The sequence below is a fragment of the Aulonocara stuartgranti genome, assembly GCF_965226115.1.
Source record: "Aulonocara stuartgranti genome assembly, chromosome: 18".
In the NCBI taxonomy this organism is placed as follows: Eukaryota; Metazoa; Chordata; class Actinopteri; order Cichliformes; family Cichlidae; genus Aulonocara; species Aulonocara stuartgranti.
The window spans coordinates 11,143,190-11,157,516 of record NC_138954.1 but is presented as its reverse complement, the minus strand read 5'-3'; the positions used below and the strand labels follow the sequence as shown (position 1 = coordinate 11,157,516).

The 14,327-nt window shown below is 38.7% G+C and overlaps 1 protein-coding gene across 1 annotated transcript in view; it reads right to left on the bottom strand.

Annotated features, from left to right (window-relative positions):
• The window catches only part of vapal (VAMP (vesicle-associated membrane protein)-associated protein A, like), a 16,628-nt gene extending 2,301 nt beyond the window's left edge, over window positions 1-14,327 (bottom strand). Inside the window, exons 1-5 of the mRNA XM_082513420.1 lie at window positions 14,096-14,327; window positions 6,756-6,908; window positions 4,932-5,035; window positions 3,865-3,945; window positions 68-247 (exon numbers count right to left, since the gene is read on the bottom strand). Of these exons, the coding sequence (XP_082369546.1) occupies window positions 68-247; window positions 3,865-3,945; window positions 4,932-5,035; window positions 6,756-6,908; window positions 14,096-14,153 (576 nt within the window). The 5' untranslated portion in view covers window positions 14,154-14,327. The remainder of the gene's footprint in view (window positions 1-67; window positions 248-3,864; window positions 3,946-4,931; window positions 5,036-6,755; window positions 6,909-14,095) is intronic.

Here is a 14,327-nt window from a genome sequence, read left to right as displayed (position 1 = left end):
TGTGTGGAATGCATTAGCATTAAAAATCCAAGTGTTTGACTACAATTAGTTACCAATCATATCCAACCTTTAATTGCCGGTTCTCCTCACTCAGCTTGTTCATCTCAGCTTGCAGTCTCTTGCACTTCTCCACCACTTTCTTCATCTCCGCGTCGTCCGCTCCGGCAGCGATAGGCACCGCGGCTGCCGACGACTCCGCCTTCACGGAGTTCATCACGGGGGCGGCTCGGGTCACCTCCACGTCATTCTGCCCAACAAAGAGAGGATGAGGTAAGGCCCAGTATGCCCTGGGCTAAGTATGCCCTGGGCTAAGTATGGAGGTTAGCCTCTAGACGGACGCATGAGCCAAAAGAAAGGCGGCCTTGTTCGAGGGCCCCGAGGCTCATGGTGCCAGATGAAAGAGACAAGGAAAAAGAAAAAAAACATGTCTTTCCAAAAGTCATGGTGGATGTGGCTTTGTGTAGTGGCACAGACAGCATGACAACATGAGGGGTGGAGGAAGAAGAAAAAAAAAAAAAAAAAAAAAAAAAGAGAGTGCTGCATAGTAGCAGATGAATGTTGACAATCAGTACGAGGGCAGGATCTGGGTTTTTCCTGGCTCAAAAGCAGACCTTTAGGGAGTGACTACGCTCTTGAGGATGATTGGCCAGCACATAGTTAAGGCATTGAGTACTTAATAGAAGTTTATCCTGATCATTCTGGGCCATTTGTTAAACAAAAACATATTTCAAGCTTGAGTAAATAAAACTACATTAAAATTAAAATCACAGTCCTGGCTATCTTCCTGGAGGGTAACAAATAAAACCCTCTGGACATCATATCGCTCCCACAAGTCAGGCATTTATAACAAGGCCTACTAAGGCTCAGATAAGCAATGAAAACAAGGATGACTGATCGTACACAAACTGAATTTATTTTTTTAAGTCTTAAAAATGACCTAATGTGAGCCTGCAGAGGAGTTACTTATATATTGGGGGACCACACACACAAAACCTAACTAACCTAGGTAACTCTGTAACAAAAACAAAAAGTCTGAACTTCTCTTTAAATTATTAGGACATACAGTGGAGGCACTAAGCTACACTAACATCTTTTTCATTAAAGCTTTCACCTTTTCTCACCTTACAAAAAAGTTAGAGCTGCCTTTGTTATTCAGTGTTTCACATCAGCAGCGAAGACAAAGTTAGCTGTTGAAATGCAAAACGCACTGACGAGCCACGATTCCTGTGGGCCACAAGAATTTGATGCATGCTAAAAAAAAAATATATACATCTAGTAATTAAACATTTACATATAACATTTCTCCTATGCTCAGGAACGTCAGTATTGCTTACACATGTCCCTTTGGTCTTTATTTAAGTAGAGAGGTGTGACAGTAAAACACGTTGCTGTGTCTTTCTCTTTGTGCGACCTGCTACACCCTGATACATGGTGCACACAACTGCCGTCACTGCCAACACCTGGAGCTACCAGAAGGTACATTTACATAACAGTCGGTGGTTTCACTGATCTGGGCAACAAAATGAATTTTTCAAAGTTTGGAAAACTGGCAATAGAGCACAACACAATTAATGTATTAATTAATGTATTTTAGGAGAGACTTCAGGTTCTGATTACTTTTATGTGTTAAGCAGCATAGATTTCCCAAGTTTTCAATAAATAGTTTAGGGATATTTTCATTGACACAAGGCTGGCATGACCCACGCTAACATGTTCCTGTAAGCAGAAGATGACCTTCGGTACTCTGTGAATAGGTTCCATATTTTAAACACTCACACAGTACAATCCAGGAGGCACGTGGCCTGATCGGTCCTCAATTCATTCATAAAGAACTCCCTTCAGCTACAAAAAGAACTTGTGGAACAGAGAGTACAAGTCCTACAGATGCCAGATGCTTGTTCAGTATCATGTAGTAGTGCCTGAGAGTACACGACGAGAGAAAAATAAGACATTCAGGGCATTTAAAACTGCGAATATCATCCGAGTAAATATCACGATATAAACATAACTGCGTGCACAGAGATTTCAGCTATGGCTACTTTTACAAATAACTTCTCAGAGACAAAAAGTTAAAAGCTTTGTTTTTTGCTGAATAGTACAGGGAGAGATCTCACTTTTGAGCAGGGGTCTTGTAACAGGTATCCCATCATGAAGCATTACTGTCTGTGCTTTTTTAATAAAAAAAAAAAATACACGCACACGCACGAAAATTTCATCTCCATCCAGACAACAATGAGACCAAATCTAAGTTTAATGCGTAACATTTACACTTATGAAACCTGAATTTGATTAAAACAAGTGGAAAAACTGATTATTTATAGCACAATTTAGGATTTATAGTCTTTATAGCCCATTTTCCTCGATCCAAACCACATCAGACCAGGTCTAGATAAAAACAACCGCTGCAGTACATGAGACTGATCAAATTAAGGCCAGGTCTTTGATCTGGACTTTTTGTTTTTAAACTGCACAAAAAAAAAAAAAAAAAAAAAAAGGTTTTAAAAAAGGTTATGATTCAAAGTGACACATACTGATGTCCTGACATAAATAAGAGGAAGTATCATCTAGTTTCTACTTCAGTGGTCCCCATAAAAAGAGTGAATCCTACTCAGATTTGCATATCTTGGATTAGGAACTTAACCCTGATATTGTATATCGCGGGGTATGTCCTATTAAGATGAGGGAAATGTGCTCCTACTTACACACAGTTCACAGTCAGCTGCTGGAAATAGAAAAATTATCCTAAGCAACACTGGTCCTACAAAATATAACTTATTTAATCAGTCAACACTGATTAGCTGTGAAAAAGTAAAGCCTGCTATCAGTCAGATAATCAGAATCCGTTCACTCGCAGTTTTTTGGTTTTCTGGCTACGTTGCAGTATTGATCTGACCTAGGGCTGTTCGATAGATATCGGATGACGATATAAAAACGTCTATCGTTTCATTTTACGCTATCGTTTGTTTCATGGTGTCACAAATAAACTGTTTACGGCAATATTTTCTCATCGTTTTGATGGTCACTGTAGTGGCTATATTAATTTCTTAAAGTTCTCTTATAATTAATATAACCACACTACTGACGAACAAGCGCCTGTTTTTATGCATTGTCGTTAGCAACAATAAGGGTAAAACCATCGCGTGTCTGCGTGTTTATTTTCTACGTAAACCTTTCACAATAAAGCTCAAGATCCTGTTAAGACTTTTCAAAATAAACTGAACCCGTGAAAGAGTATGCAGAGTATTTACGGATGAGAAGCAAGAAAAGAGCCGTCAGGTGCTAAAAAAATAAACCTTAGACTCAAACATTAGAACAGGCTTTTCCCCGCAGCACACCGTGTAATAAATACTTGCAAAGAAAACGGCGGCCGTTACAACTTATGTCTAAAAATGCCTCGTTTCATACATCGTTAAAAACACTCGACTCCAGGTACATGACGCGCAGCTGGAAACACTTCACGCAAGTCGAGCTGCCCGAGATTCACAGAAAATTTTAAATTTTTGTGATTTATATCGTTATCGGGACGATAGATGTCTTATATCGGGATATGAGATTTTGGTCATATCGCACAGCCCTAATCTGACCCATTTAAGCTTCATCCTCTTTACCAACCTGACATAGTTTCAGAAGCATATAGAACCACTGCTCCATGGGCAGTGTCTCAGCCTGTAAATCATCACACTGCTATTCTAACTGCACCTAGTTGCTGAACATTGTTTTAGCTGCAAGATGCTGCAGAGATCTTACACTCTGCTCTCGACACAGGAATGTCATGCTAACACTATGCCAGACAATTTTTATTTTTCTAGAGTTTTTAGTAGCGCATATCCAGTTCAAGGAGGGACTCTGATCATTGCACCTTACCACTTTATCATTTTCAGATGGCAGCTCAAAGACACATCTCAGCTTGGAGTCCATGAGATCATCTGGCTTTGCATCTTTCCACTAGTGAGGATTTAAAAGCAAATGAAAGCATGTTATTCATCAACTTGAACTTCTAGCAGATTAGATTCTGTTCACACATGCACATATTAAAACTGTGCCAACTACTTCACATTGTATGTACAAGCAATTTAGCCTTAAAATCTATATAACACAGGCGCAGCTTCATTTCCTTTTATTTCTGTTTATTTGAACTATTTTCAACATATTTCAAAATGGCACCACCCAGACTCTGAATTTATAAAGAAATAAAGTAGAAAAGTATAGTACAGACGATAAAATAGAAAAGAAACAAAAGATTAAGTCACAACATGAGACTCCATTTTATACATCAGCACCAGTCAGACCTCGGTTTGTCTATACTATACTTCCTGAATTTTAAACCTCATTCAAAACAAGTCCGTTCATGAATACAATGACAAGGTATGTACAGGTTTTACTGGCTGACCGAGTCTCTGCTGTCCCCTGGTGGATAACTGGAAAATGCTTCAGAGTAAGGAAATTAACTCGGCAGATGATGATGATAACCCTTCAACTTAAAGTTTAACAGTAAAAGACTTTCTACTATCAAATATCATACATGAAATGTTTTCATTGAGTCAATCAAGTTAATATTTTAAAGCACAAGTCATGTGCATGTGATACTGGAATGCATAGGGCTCCTTTTACCAATAAAGACCGAACAGTAATGTTTGTTTTTACATATAAAAGGAAATGTGGAAGAAAGACAAAACATTTAAATGGGGATTTTTTTTAAGCTGATCAACTGTTTTATGTGAAAGAATTCAATAAGTATTAAAAACTATTCAGTTCAACAGATTTTAACTAGTAAGGTTTACCGTTTTGTTTGTGCAAATACTATAGTCATGCTTCCACTTTGACACATTTAAATGACTTCGGAGCTACGTAACCAAAGGTACACCTCTGTGTTATTCGCTGCAACATTAGAAGCAAAATAATGGGTTCAAAAGTAAATCCCAGTCACTTACCAATGATTCCATGTCGGTGACGTTTGGCGGGGCGAAAATAGTCTGCACCATGAATTTGTGTTTACTTTTCTCATTGGGGTCATAGTCAAAGGGCTGTAGCATGACTGTAAAACAGAAATGATCAATGGAGAACTGTTTGAATAAAAGCACATCTATACACAGAAAACAGATCGCATAAACAGTCAGCATACTAAACACCAGAAATGACCTGTGAAAACGTCCGAGGCATTGTTTTTACAGCATGTTTTTTTAATTTATCAGTGATTTTTTCCTCTTTACTCAACTTTTATTAAAAATAGATTCCTTTTTTTTTTTTTTTTTTATAAACAAAAAGGTAAATTTACAGTTTTTCAAGGTACTTTGGAGGATGATTGTTCCAAAGCATCTTTAGACCTTCTCAGTGTTCCTTTGTACTTCATGCTGTTAAGACCAGGGGGGCACACCATCTTCTGAAGGAGTCCTTATTGTACTTTAATGTGATTGTGTGAGACCAAACGGGTACCTCCCCAATGACACTGAAGGACCAATAAGAATCTAACTTTCGTAGCTCCTAAAAACCTGATTGCCTGAATTAAATTAATACACACTTCAGCGAGTCAGACATTCACAAGAGATCCATTTTGGCATCCTCCCTCCCTTCTTAAATAGGTTCATTAAAGGATCTATTGAGTTTCAAGAGGATGTCATTCATTTTCCAACTTAATTCAATACAAGCTCGCAATGTCATTGTTCACTAAAAGCATCAAAGAAATAAAGCCCTCTGAAACTTTAATGTGTGGATATTTCTGCACACAAACATTGAAATAATGCCATTTGTCATACACTAAACTGGCAATGTTTGCAAAGAACAAACAGAAGCAGTGCATTTAACCATTATGGAATTTAAAAGCACAATAAACATTACCAGGACTATGGTGCAAAAGTGCTTTGAGACGTTTCTACAGACATTCACATGTAGTAATGCTGAGCACGCTGGAGCTCAAATAACTTTAAGTTGCTAAACCTGCTGGAGGAAAAGGGTCACCGTTTTAAAAACAAGCAACCCATTTTCCCCTTTCACTGCAGTGAGTTGAAACAGTGCTTGTAGACAATGCAGGCAACTGTCTTTAAAATGACTAATGAATCTTAATAACCAGCCAAATTGAAACTAATCTGGCCCAATAAACCCCATTTTGCCTGCAGCCAAATTTACATACCAAAAAAGATGAAATTATAACCACTAATCAGAGTAATGTATTACTTCAATTAAGATGCTGATATGGGTTGCTTTCAGATGTGTTCTGTTAATATTCCTCATTATAAGAAGTTTTGCTTTATCTCAACTCCAATATTTCTGTTAGGCCCCAGTGGCCACCCTGAATGGACAATTGTGGAGCCTAAACACAACAAACTGATGGTACCCAAGCTACCTTAATGTCATCAGCAAACATAAGATAAACCAGCATTCAAAAGATATAGTAATGTATAGCATCTTAGATAGGTCAACTTGCTTAAAGGAAAACTGCTGAGATAAGGTCTCTGGCACAACTTGATCTACTTCAAAAGGTAGACAGAGAAGACGATAAAGCCTGAAGAAATTAAAGCTAAAGGAACTCTTGTTGTACACAGAACAACTTCATTGCTTGTGGCCTTAAGGGTCATGAGAAAAACATCATACAGAAATCATTGTAAAAACAGCATAGGTCACTTGGACTTTTTTCCCCCCTAACTGAAATCTCCAACTTGTTGACCTATGACTGAACATTTCCTTTATTCGCTCACACTCAGTCCGAATCTACATGTTCAAATGGGCGGCAAAAAGACAGTTAACAAATAAAAACTTACCAGAGATGTTGACGCTTGATCCAGGATCGATAACGCCGCTGTTTGGCCGTACGCAGTACCTACGTGGCGCTGTCGTTTTCACTTTGAAACACACTCTTCTGTCAGAAGGGTTCCTCAGTTTGAGGTTGGTGGTGACTACATCTGTAAAAGGGCCTGGAAAACAACACACAAAAAAAAAAAAAAAAAAGCAGCGTTAGCTTTGTATTTCAGAGCACAGTCTCCAACACTGGTGTATGGTTCAAATCCAAAATTCTGAAAACTTCACAGATGACTGTAGGGCTGCTCGATTATGGCAAAAATGATAATCACGATTATTTTCACTGAAATTGAGATCACGATTATTTGACGATATTTATTTAACCCTTTAAGACCTACCATAGAACCAAGTCCACCAGAGCTTATATTATTTTTTTTTACATGCTGTAGTGCCATTTGTGGGAGCATTTCAAGTTGCTATACATCAATACAACTGTTATAGCCCATATTTTAATAATATGTATGCATTAAGTCCATAGTAATTACATAAATTGCAAAAAAGTGCAATAAACTACAAAAAAAAATTGAAAATCGCTTTTGTTTTGTTTACATATATTTCTACTTGGAGAAATTTAAGAGGTTTATCCCTCAAAACTTTAAATACAATAAAGTTGCAAAAAATAGTTTCCCACCACAGGAAATTTATTTTGAGTGTCTTCATAGTTTTATTTTGGAAATACAGCAATTTTTATATACTGCAGGAAAAACAAAAAACAATCCTATGATGCAAATTTGCAAAGAAAACAGCATGTGCATCATTTCACTGTGGGAAGTGTTACGAACAGCTGATAGGAACGGCAAAGCGTGTTTCTGGAATATTATGTTTTTGTTCCTGCAAGCGCTTTTTATGCAATTTTTGCAAAGCTATATGTGGAACGAAACCGTGACCGAGGACAAGCTGATGGCATCAGATGTAAGTACAACTCCTCCGGTTTCATATGCAAAACAAATTATTGCGCTAGCTTACACGGTTCAGGTTCTACAGGGATTTAAAAATAGTTACGCAAAACGGAGCGTGCTGCTCTGACCGGCTTTAAAGGGTTAACAATGACTTTTAAAAAATAATATAAAATAGTGTGCAACACCACTGAAGTTTTGTTTTTTTAAACTCTTTTCAACCAACGGCAGTCACTCTCCTCTCCAAATAACTTCTGCTTAGCTTTCCGAGCTTCCCTCGGGTCCTCTTAATCAGCGGTCTCCAACCTTTTTTGCGCCACGGACCGGTTTATGCCCGACAATATTTTCACGGACCGGCCTTTAAGGTGTCGCGGATAAATGAGGGAGGGGCTAATAATCGGCTCAGTCATTTTTAATGATCGTTGAAAGCCCAGATCGTAATCGTGATTAAAATTCGATTAATTGAGCAGCCCTAGATGACTGAAACTCCTAGAATTAAGCTTTTATTCCCCCCAGTAAGTCTGCTAGATTAAAAAAATGCCACAATACTGAAGAAGATGGCTACATGTTTACACAGCAGTTCAGAAATTCAATATTTCAGGTTACACCTCCTCCCTGGAAGACAGAGAGGCATGCTGCGTTTTGGCGCCAAGCTTCAAAAAGACATTTAAAAAGGATTAGCTGAAAAATACTGACATGTAACTCAATTACAACAACATGATTAAGAAGCCTTATTGAATAGCAGGTTTCTTGGCTTGAGGCTACACTGTAGGGTAGTTTTTGCCACAAGTACAACAACTAGAAATCCATCAGCTGTGAAACTCTGTACAGATTTTGATGCAAGTTTTTTTGTTTGTTTTTTTAAATCCCTCTTTTTGCTAGAGAATTGCACATCTTCATATCATTTTTATTACTTGAATAAACAGGTTTTTAGGCTTCCTGCTCCTTTTCACACCTAATCGATAAACTGATGGCAGTCAACAAGGATGAGTCATCTGTACATCCCTCGTTATAACATAGGCTTTATGAAGACATGAGCTTAATTTAGACTTCCGCGAGAAATCTATGTCCTATGTCCAACTAACGTTGCGGCTGTGTCGACCCAACATGTAGTTACATTTCTCAGGAGGTGCACGTCAGGTTACATACAAGGTTACGGCAAAGAAACTTTGAGAGAAAGACACCAAGTTTCACTATTTGGGGATGTTAAAATAAGAATCTTTACTTATTTTTTGTTCTTTTTAATAACTGTATAGCCTATCCAATACAGATGGTGGGGTGGAACGACCTATGAAAGCACAGTTTCGCTTGGGATATCAAAGATTACCTCTTTTTCCTGTATGTCGCTCAAGTGATCACCTGAATCAATTACCCTTCATGTCTCCAAAACAGCTAATTTCATATAGACATCCCATGATGATGCTGACTGGTTACGTATCAGGAGATCAAAAGTTGCACAACAGCCCACCATCTTGTGACACCACTGGCTTTAAATTAGGTCCTTAACCACGGTCAGCACTATCGAGCACGGATTGAACATATCATGTTGGAAAAAAAAAAAAAACAACAACAAAAAAAACAAACAAACAAACCAACAACACACTTCTTGCCAAGTCAGAGGTACCCCAAACTCGATCAGCGCAATTAGGCTGGGAGTTTGGACAATGTCTCATGATGTTTGGTTAGCTGGGAGCACAGCATGGATGTTATAAATCATGTTTATAGAGTTTACCTGCCAGATAATTTGCAAGCTCATATGATTATTCTGATGTAACATATGTCAAAATATCCAAATTTGTGAATTTAGACACAGCTACAACTTAATATTTTTATGGGCTCTGTTAACAGGTGTACATCTTCATGCATGCAAAAAGTATAAAAGATGCGCTTTACTACAGTGATGTCACCCACCGTTTATGGAGCTTCAAGTTCAGGATTTTCAGCAGATGATTTTGGCGTTTTGAGCCTGGCCATAATGATGGAGGGTGGATCTAATGCCGCACGGTCATTGGCTAACAACTTGTGCTTTACAAGTTGCAAACTTGCATCCAGACAAGGACCAAACTGCTTGTTGTGTATTACTTTGAAGCTGACGGTGGTCTCGGGTCCAGGTTACGGTTTCCTAGGTAACAACCTAACCTAACATATTAAATGAGTCATATATTACCAATAAATAAAACCTGTTACCCAATAGCTGCCAGGCTTCAAAATTTGAAATACACCTTTTTCATCATTTAAATTACTAGTACAAAAATTTTACATAGGTATCCAAACTAGTTCCCCCATATCTGCATTTTTTTCTTAACACTTCTAAAAATATCAGAACAAACCAAGAAACAGAAATATTCTTTCTACTTCCACAAGTTCTAAAGGTTGGCTTTATTTCTGGAGTTCAAAGTCAGCATTTAGCCTTGATTCATGCTCTGAAAGATAAGAAGGAATGCGTGACCAGAGCAGAATGGCTCCACCCAGCTAATACCAGAATGTACACTTGTGTGCCTACTGCGGCTTTTTTTTGCTTTTCAAAAATCACAGGTGAGTCACAAAATGCCTTCATACAAACTTGAAAAACCTCATTGTTAATGGCGTGTACTTCGAGGATCTTTGTTCTTGCTACACAGATGAGTTATAAAGAATGACTTGTTTCCTGACAGAACAATACCAGGTTGTTCTAAACAGAGCCTACCTGTAGTAGTATGAGAACCAGAAACAATGTCTATTATAGCTTCAGCACTATGCTATACTAGCTTTTGCACTATGATGCTGGAAAGACTAGGTAAAAACCATGACTTTTTTTTAATTTTATAGACCTAAACAGAAAACTAGCACAGATGAGTAACTGCTTCTATAAGCTCGAAATTAACTGAGCCCAAAATATTTCTACCTTCCGTGCGTTTTACACAATGATCACTACTACACCAAAGCCTAAAACTGGAAAACAGTTGTGTGCATCAGATATCCCACCCACATACTGCAGCTTGCATCCACTGCCCAACACTAAGATGCCACCTTTTCTCAAGCAGCATTAGCAGCACCTCTCTCATCTTGTTGCATGTATGCTGAGTTAGGGTCCCCCCAGGCCAGTCCTGCTCTAAAAATACCAACCAAGGAAAGGAGGGCTGCCCCCTCTAGCTTGCTGGAGGAGTCCCAGCAGAGGCTCTAAAACAGTCCAGCTTTCCAATACATGCAGACCGATTTAGCTCTGTCTCTGTGAAGGTAAAGAAGCTGTGGTCATCGTCCTTCTCCTCAGATTGCTTCTTCACATGAAAAACCGAAGCCACTTAAATGTGGGCCATACAAAAATGTAAAAACAAAACAAAACACAAAAACAAGGGTGGGGGGGACAGCTCCCAAATTTAAGTGATGCATTCTTTAGGGATTTAGTACTTGGGATTAGAGGTCCCCCCCCCCCCCAATGTAAGATTTAATATGATGCTGGTTCAATAACAGGTTAAGTGGCCAAAGGGCTTAACAGGTATAAAGACTTGAGTCTCTAAACACGACCGGTTAAAAGTATGACAAAACTCTGGTTTGTATGAAAGCAAATGGGCCACTATACTGGAATTATCATACATGTTCTAAGTTAGGGTTTAATTTACCACAGCATAAAATACACTTTTGTTTATTAGATAGTCATAAATAACAGGAAGGTTCACAGACTTTTGTTAAGTAAGACAGAGTCATAAACATGTGTAGTCCCTACAAAAGGACTATTTTGATACAACCAAAACCCTGATATACAACATACAATATGCTTCCAGGTTCTACTGCTAGGACATAAACATATTTTCATTATAATTTACATTTTATATCAAATTGTTAGAATGTGGTTTATGACCCAGAAATTGGGATTTTCTTACATGTGCAGTGGATTAAACATTTTGGCCTCTGTGCTAAAGAACAAAACGAGTCAATGAGGATCAGTAAACAATGATCAGTATGAACAGCATCATACTGATGCAATTTAGCTTTGCGTCCAATCCAGAATATAAAAAGCCAAAAGTTTAATCTGATGAGGGAAAATGTAAAACGTGTGACTGATCAGTAACAGGAATAAGTCAAATTAGAGTAGAATTTCTTAATCGGGTAAAAAGTAGAGGTCCATAATCAGATTATGACGAACCATGTGTCTACCATCAAATCAAATCAAATCACTTTTTATTGTCACATGACATGTGCAGGCACACTGGCACAGCACATGCGAGTGAAATTCTTGTGTGCGAGCCCCACAAGCAACAGAGATGTGCAAACACAACAACACAAACGAGCAAAATACAAGAATGGCCAACCTGAAACTAATAAATATATGTACAATATATAATAGTGTATGCATTTCTGGATGTGTATACTAAATATTTTCCTACGTGTGTGTGTGTGTGTGTGTGTGTGTGTGTGTGTATACACATTTTTACAAATTAAATAGTAAAAAAATAAAATAAAATAATAATAATAATAATAATAATAAAATATATAAAATATACAGAGTTGAATATGTGCAAAACAAGTGGCATTTATATATCAGGCTAAATACCCATGAAATTTTAACGTTCAGCTGGCGAAAGTTTCATCTATTTATTCTGGTTTACCTCGTTGCTCCCAAAAAACAACCTGTCCGAGACAAATAAGACTATTGGTGGCTTTCCAACCATATGATTGAAGAATTTTATCATAATAGCACCATTAACCTGTTGTTTGATGCTGTTATTATGACATAACAAATGTGAGTTTAATCAAATGGTTACTACCTTTTCCAGATGTCTTTCAACTTAAGCCAGAGCAAGTTTTTACTGATTTACATCCATACCCCTGTCCAATTACAATGTCAGCCTGTTGGAAAAGGCTCCATTCACCATCGCACTTTCTGTTGCACCTTGCATGATAAAAACATTCCTGGATTTTAATCAATGTACACAAATTTTATAAGTTTCAGAGTTTTAACATGGGGGGGGGGGGGGGGGGGGGGGTGCGCCTTTATTTCACCTGTGTCATCGTCAAATACAGGCAAAATAATAATGTCCAGGGTGAAACTAATAATTTTTAGTTTCACCCTGGACACCTCATCACCAAAACATTCTAATTATTACATCCCACCCACAGACACAGCGGGTCTGGAATGTGAGCTTGTGTCCTTCCTAATGATCCTGTCAGACTACAACCAGTATCAATTCACACCTTGTCCAAACACCAGTGTCCTCTTATAACCTCGTCCAGGACAGTGGTACATTCAACAGAAAGAGAAATAACTGTCTAGTTCGCAAAAATGCTTCCAGCAGGCACAGAGCTTGGTAACTGGGACAAATACGAGAAGTGCTGTGCGGAATTTTGGGTCAAAATGAATAATGATGAGGATAAATAGTCCAACTGTGGAGATTATTGTGTCACCCATGGCCTGGGAGGGCTAGCTTCATTGAAATCAGCGCCGTTTACTGCCACTTCATCCACTTGCCCACAAGAGCAACAGTTGGACTCACAAATGACCAAAAGTTATGTTCTATCTAGGACTTTTAAAAAATGTGATATGGGTCTCTTCAGGTCTGTCAGACGCAAAACAACACGGTTATACAACTACACAGCTACACATCAACTTTGGCATTAGCTGGCTAGCCAAGCTATCATTAGCCAACGGTTAACTGACACATCACTGGACGTTATCACTACCAGGAAAAGCAATCAGTGCTGAATGCGCGAAGCACCCTGCTTTCCCATGAATGTGCCGTCCTGTTTTGCCCAGGATGCGAACACACGCTTAAAATTAGCCAATATCTAGCTAATAGGTTTAGGTCAACTGAACTAACGTTAGCCCGGTGTTGCTATTAAAAAAAATAAACTATCCATGTTGTTACAGTTCACGTTAGCTAACCAAGTTTGTCATTCCAACTGTCAGTCACTTTAACTGGCTTCACAAGTTCCTGCCACAGGTGCATCAAGATGAACGCTGGATTTTTCATTCTGAAATTAATTTCTTTCCAGGGAATAGCCTAAGCCACAAGAAACAACAGTTTACTCCTGCTAACACAACTAGCAACAGCATAGTAGCTGATATTAAAAGTGAAGACATACACAAACATGCTTCTTAACGTGTAGACTTTAACTTTCCTTTTTTTAAGCAGTCACTGACAGCCACATCCTTCCAGCTCTTTGCCTGGTACTGTCAGTAAGCTGGTACTGAATAGCAGGCCACCTGGGTGCACGCCTGCCCGGCTATCCACGTCACTATAGCGCCAGGCTGCAGCGGCCCGTCCGGCTCCCTGGCTAACTTAAAATGGCGGTGAATGCTAGCTAGCTTGCTAGCAACGAAATTCGCTTGAGGGAGTGTGAAATCATTGCTTCACCACCACCACTACCACTACTACTCGCTGGACATTTGACACGACAACAAGTAAATAAATAATATTTCATTCACATACCTTTAAATTTGAGGTCAGACGGAGGGTCGAGGATAAGGATCTGATCCAACTTTGACATGTTGGCTGAAGGGATGCACTTGATTTCGGTATCGTGGAGTTTACTAACAAGTGGAAATCCTGGATCCCTTCTGCCACTACTGAGTCAAACGCTGACTGAGCTCAGCGAGCATGTGGGTACAAATACTTGAACGCGCGAGTGCACAGCCCTCTGTTGCGCGCACTCGTGGTCTGG